General features: G+C 44.5%; 1 protein-coding gene across 1 annotated transcript in view; it reads right to left on the bottom strand.

Moving 5' to 3' along the window:
• Positions 1-1,128: 1,128 nt before the first annotated feature.
• The window catches only part of LIN52 (lin-52 DREAM MuvB core complex component), a 55,921-nt gene continuing 50,376 nt past the window's right edge, over positions 1,129-6,673 (bottom strand). Inside the window, exon 6 of the mRNA XM_082275099.1 lies at positions 1,129-1,218. Within this exon, the coding sequence (XP_082131225.1) occupies positions 1,163-1,218 (56 nt within the window). The 3' untranslated portion in view covers positions 1,129-1,162. The remainder of the gene's footprint in view (positions 1,219-6,673) is intronic.

Below are 6,673 nucleotides of genomic sequence, written 5' to 3'. Positions count from 1 at the left end.
TTGGATTACAAGCATGTTTCCGGAACGAATTATGCTCGCAATCCAAGGTTTTACTGTAGTATGAATAAGTAGGGTTCCCCCATCACGATTAGACATTGTATGCTTCATTATTAATAGGAGGGGTATACCATCACCATTATACATAGTATATACTCTTATTAGGAGAGGTTTGTTATCATAAATATACAATGCGTCCTCCATTATTAATCATAGAAAAGGTCTGCAATCACCATAATACAATATATACTTTATTGCTAATAGGAAGGGCACCCCATCACTATCGTACATAGTGTTATTCATAGTTGGGGTCCCCCATCACTGTTATTTTATATAAAATCTATTATTAGCAGGGATCCCCTATCACTTATTTAAATATCTACTCTTTTACAAATAGGGGGGGGGGGGAGTCTGCTATAACCATTAATTAATGTACCTCTTATTAACAGGAGGGGTCCCTTATCACCATTATACAATGAAACTATTAATAATAGGAAGGGTCAATGTGAACCAGGCTGGGGAAGAGCATATCTCGGCTCAATTTATAAGCACATAGGAAGAAAAGATCCCAAGTGCTGCACATCCAGGAAAGCCCAACAGTATCTATAGTAAAAGCAGCCTCAGGCCAAGCTCAGTTCAGGCCACACTCCGACGCATTTCACCCTGCCCACAAGGCTTAGTCATGGAGGTCAAGGCTAAGCCCAGTGGGTGGGGTGAAATGCGTTGGGCATGGCCCGAGGCTGCTTTTACTACTGGCACTGTTGGGCTTTGGTGGATGTGGGGCATTTGGGATCTTCTCTTCTTACAGTAGGGGTCAACTGTCACCATCATACAATGTATACTTTGTTATCAATAAAAAAAGGAGCCATTATTGTTGAATATACACTGTGTACTCTACTGCCAATATATAACTAAATATGGTCAGCAAACCACTCACAATTCTAACAAATCATTAGCTTTTATTTGCTTAAACAAGTTTTGTAGCAGATTGACTGCATAGGCGCTGACTTCTAAATGAAGGACAGGTGATCACATACAGGAGCCCATATTGTAACTTCAGTACCGCCCATTGCTGAAGACAAAAGTCTCAAAAATTAGGAATGACTGCCAAACAGCCACACTGTATTAATGTGGGCAGCGCAAACTCGCAATCCGTCCCAGAAATCTACTTCTTGGCCTTCTCCAGAATATTCAGAAACTTCCCTCTGGTCATTTCACGGGCTGGAAGAGATAGAAGAAAATGTCAGTGATGGAAGTCGGCTGCTGGGAGGGTATTGGATACACTGCTACATACAAGAGGGCCTGGCTGTGGGTCTGCATTTACTTTTAAAAAGGGAGTCAATGAAGAAAGGGACAATCTTAAAATGTCCGGGACTTCAATCTTAGACTGTTATAACAATGTTGCCTCACCTTTTAGTGATCAGTGTATGTAGTTATTAACCTGTATTCTCTCCTCGGGCAGCCATATTGGCCCTGTGTCAGGCTATAAGACCACCATCTCCTACCTGAACAGGGCTGATTTTGAGGACAGTATCCAAGCTGACGGAGGGTAAAATTGTCAAAAGTATTTTTTTTTCTCATGTAATTCAGGAGTCACCTTTGTTATGAAAGGTTTTTTTGAGTGTCGGCACTGACCTCAGTCAGGAATTAGGACAGGGAGAGAATTGAAGCAAATAATACAACATCGAGTAATCTCTACCAAATTATTCACAGTTCAAAGATATCACATACATGTGTAAATTATCCAGGTGGCATAAAATATATATCAATGTATGACTGACAGAGGAGATGGAGGAGAGAAGAATACATTTGGGAAGGGTGGAGGAGATCTGAAGAGAAAAAGGGCAGAGTTGGGTGGAGAGCGACAGGGTAGGTAAGGAAAGAGCAGAGTAGACCCGTTTGACCCACTGTAGGGTCATATTTGGAGGCCTGCCTGCTTCAGACTGTATGGGCAATTCGGAGCTGTTGATGTCAAAGTAGATTGTTTTCTGTCAAGAGGTGAGCACTGAAACACCATGCAGTGTTTATATTTTGTACAATGCTAGATATATGCACTTTAGACCTATTTAGGTGAGTTTTATGGAAAGAAAAAATGTTCTTATTTGTTTATGTATATTTCTCCTACATGTTATAAAGGACACCAACTAATCATAATGGTTCCTGATGAAGCCATTTTTCACCTACATGGCGAAACGCGCCGAACCTTATGAAATACTGTGATTGTCCTTGTGTGGTTTCCTTGATGTACTGTCTCAAGATGTAATGTATACTACATGTCCATTTATTATGTTTTTATCCATTTATAATAAAGACTTTTGAATGTTTTACATCCCACGTGTGCTCCCTGACTGCCAGACCTTACCAATTAAAGTCCAATCCTTTTAAATCCACTGTAAACCTCCTGGTCCTATACACACCTATACAGTGTGATTTTTTTATTCTTTTTTATAGTGGAGTAGAGAAGAAAAGAAGGAGAGTAGAGGAGAGAAGAGGGCAGAGGAGAGAAGAGGGCAGAGGAGAGAAGAGGGCAGAGGAGAGAAGAGGGCAGAGGAGAGAAGAGGGCAGAGGAGAGAAGAGGGCAGAGGAGAGAAGAGGGCAGAGGAGAGAAGAGGGCAGAGGAGAGAAGAGGGCAGAGGAGAGAAGAGGGCAGGGGCAGAGGAGAGCAGAGCAGAAAAAGGGAAAATCAAAGGGGGAGAGGGTGGGGGCTATGTCGTTAAAAAGGAAATGAAAGGGCAAAGTAGAGTGGGTGGAGCGGGGGGGGGGGGGGTAAAGTAAAGCAGTGAGTAAAGCAGTGAGAAAAGCAGAGGGGAATGGAGTGGAGCAGGAGTAGAGTAGGGTGGAGTGGAGCTAAGCAGGAGAGGATAGAAAGGAATAGTAGGGTGGAGTGAAGCAGTAAAGGAGAGAACAGAGAAGGGCGGAGTAGAGCAAGAAAGTAGAGGGCAGAAAAGGATGGAGTGGATCAGAGCAGCAAAGGAGAGTGCAAGGTAGGGTAAAGTGGGGCAGATCAAGAATGGAGAAGGTAGAAAAGGTTGGAGCAGGAGAGGGCATAGCAGGGTGGAGTGGAGCAGAGTAGGACAGAAGGGGAAGAGTAAGGTGGAGTAGACCAGAGTAGGAAAGGAGAGAGTAGAGTATCTTTAAAGAGCACAGGAGAGGGCATAGCAGAGTGCAGTGGAGCTGAGTAGGACAGGAGAAGAGGAAGAGTAAAGTGGAGTAAACAGAGTAAGGTAAAGTAGAGTGGAGAGAGCTAAGTAGAGTTAAAGAGTGCAGGAGAGGAGAAGAGACGGCAAAGCAGGGTGGAATGGAGCAGAGCAAATTAGAGTGGAGTGGAGCAGGGCAGAAGGGCAGAGAGGAGAGAGCAGGGTAAGGTGAATTGCAGCAATAGGAGAGGAGAGAGCAGAAAAAAGTAGAGGACAAGCAGGCAGAATTGGGAGGAGTGTAGCAAAGCAAGAAGAGAGCAAATTGTTGTGGAACAGTAAAAAAAAAAAAAAAAAAAAAAAAGAGGGAAGAGAAGAGTGCAGATGAGCAGAGCGGAAGAGAAGGGGGGCAATGTAAGGTGAAGTGGGGTAAGATAGAATAAAGCAGAGAGGAGATAGAAGAGAGGGGGCAGCCACAAAGTGCATGTGTGAAAGCACACACTGATCCCCCCCCCACCCCCCGTTTGTGTTTTTGAGGTTGGGTTGATTTACTTCTCACCATATACAACCCTTTCCTCTCTGCACTGTTCTTCCCGCAGATTGTTTAGTAATGCCGAGCGTGCTTTTAATTTGCAAGACGTCAGACACAGTGGTAATTTATACCAACATCTGTTCATTTCTGAGTGGTAAAACAAATTCACACATGCTGCTCCCCAAATCCCATCAGACTAGGGAGGAGCGTGGTGTATGGTGAGAGATGAAATATGGCTATGCGTCCTACACCCTCATTCCCACCTCATCACATCTTACATTCAACAACCTAAACCAGCAACATCCACAAGAATGACAGGAAGTACACTCAGGACAGGGATCACACGCTACACTCAGGACAGGGATCACACACGCTACACTCAGGATAGATTCACATGCTACACTCAGGACAGGGATCACACACGCTACACTCAGGATAGATTCACATGCTACACTCAGGACAGGGATCACACGCTACACTCAGGACAGGGATCACACACGCTACACTCAGGACAGGGATCACACACGCTACACTCAGGACAGGGATCACACACGCTACACTCAGGACAGGGATCACACACGCTACACTCAGGACAGGGATCACACACGCTACACTCAGGACAGGGATCACACGCTACACTCAGGACAGGGATCACACACGCACAGATTACACTCAGGATTAGTGTCACATATAACAATATCACAAACAATATCACACACACAGAAATGTCACACATTACAATATCACACACACAGAAATTACGATTGGGATCGTATCACACACACACACTACACTGGGGATAGGGATACATTCTATACTTGGGATGGGGTCACAGAGATTACATTTAGGGTTAGCGTGTCACACACACGCAGTACACTCAGTCTCACACATGCACATACAGGTTTACACATAGGTTAATATAACGCACAAACAATACACTCGGCATAGTGTCTCACATATACACATACAGGATACTCTCAAGTTAGCGGTAACACACACACACGACTTGGTATAGTATCTCAGACACACACACGCTACAATTGGCATAGTGTCTCCTATATAGTGTTACATTTTGCACTTGGGTTAGTGTAACACACACACACACACTAAATAAGTTTAGCATAGTGGCACACAGTATACTTCGGATAGTGTCTCACATATACACATACAGGTTACTATCATCAGGTTAGTCTAACACACGCTATACTCGGCATAGTGTGACACACACACACACACACACACACTACCCTCTGCATAGTGTGACACACACACACACACACACTACACTGGGCATAGTGTCTCACACACACTACACTCGGCATAGTAACACACACACACTACACTTGGCATAGTGACAAAAAAACTACATTAGACGTAGTGAGACACACACTACACTCGGCATACAATACACTCAGCATAGTGTCACACACAAAATACACTCGGCATAGTGACACACAAAAACTACATTTGACGTAGTGAAACACACACACTCGGCATAGTGAGACACACACAAACTACACTCGGCATAATGTCACACACACACAATACACTCGGCATAGTGAGACACACACACACACACACACACACTACACTGGGCATAGTGTCACACACACAGAACACATGGAATAGTGTTAGGACAGAGGTAAGCTCCAGCACAGTAAATTATGGATATATAAAAGAAAAAAAAAAAGAAAAGGAAAAAGCTGGTTTGAATGTAATTCAGGATGGGGCGAGTGATGTGAATGCTAATAAGAAGGCGGCGCTGGTGGCCTCACCTTGAGATGTCCATCACTGGGTTAACATGATGCTAATTGCATTTAGATTGATTAATTCTACTTAGTCCTGTCTCTTCCAATAACAAAATAATCAGAGCAGCCAGCACGCTGGAGGATAATTACTGAATTAACAGCCAGGGGGGCTACGGCAAGGATGATATAGGAGGGGGGGGGGGGGGAGGAAGCCGCTCCATTGTACAAATGTGCACTGAGAAAACCGTGTTCTACACATGTGCGCTGAAACAGCCGCGTTGTACACACATGCTGAGTAAACCGTGTACCACAAGACCGCCATGTTCTATACGTGGGAGACAAGGCATCTGTGTGCTACATGTGTGAACTGAGATACCTGTGTGCTACATGTGTACACTGAGATACCTGTGTGCTACATGTGTACACTGAGATACCTGTGTGCTACATGTGTACACTGAGATACCTGTGTGCTACATGTGTACACTGAGATACCTGTGTGCTACATGTGTACACTGAGATACCCGTGTGCTACATGTGTACACTGAGATACCCGTGTGCTACATGTGTACACTGAGATACCTGTGTGCTACACAACATACAAGTCCCAGGTATGCACAGTGAGATGGCCGGACGCAGGACAGTATAGCAGAGCCTCCATTGAGATCAGTGGGATGATTCGATTTTCTCATCACTCCAATACAAAGAAAGCAAAGGTTGGGACTCTGAAGTGTCGATAGTTTAGGGACGGTCGTTCCCTTTGTATATGCTGTATACACACCTATAGGATTAGAGACTAAAAGAGCCATGTACCCCTACAGCAACCAATCAGCAACCTCCTTTCATTTGCCAAAATTAACTTTATACATTAAAAGGAAGAACCTGATTGCTATGGGCAACATACTACTTATTTCAGGGACTCAGAAATAAATCTTAAAGAAAATGCTGATGGGGCAGATTAACAGCGCAGAAATTTTACGCCTTCCGAAAAAAATAAAAAAAAGAAGGAAAGGGGGTGACCCGGTCTCCTTCCAAATCAGAATTCCCCCATACATGTCCCAGGAACCTTACATGACATGCTGTGCTGTCTGCAGGTCAGCCTGTACGGAGGAGCGAGGGGACAGAGGGGAGGCATGCGGAGGCTCCCTCCTCGCAGCCTAATCTCTATTTCATGGATTAAGCATCTATCTTCCATGAAGAGCCCTGGTGGGGGAGAAGGAGGAGGGGGGTAAATGGTCCCGCAGAGACCCCTCCCCTCCTCTCTG

Source organism: Pelophylax lessonae, assembly GCF_965119305.1.
Source record: "Pelophylax lessonae genome assembly, chromosome: 13".
Lineage (NCBI taxonomy): Eukaryota > Metazoa > Chordata > Amphibia > Anura > Ranidae > Pelophylax > Pelophylax lessonae.
This window is presented reverse-complemented; position numbering and strand designations above follow the sequence as displayed.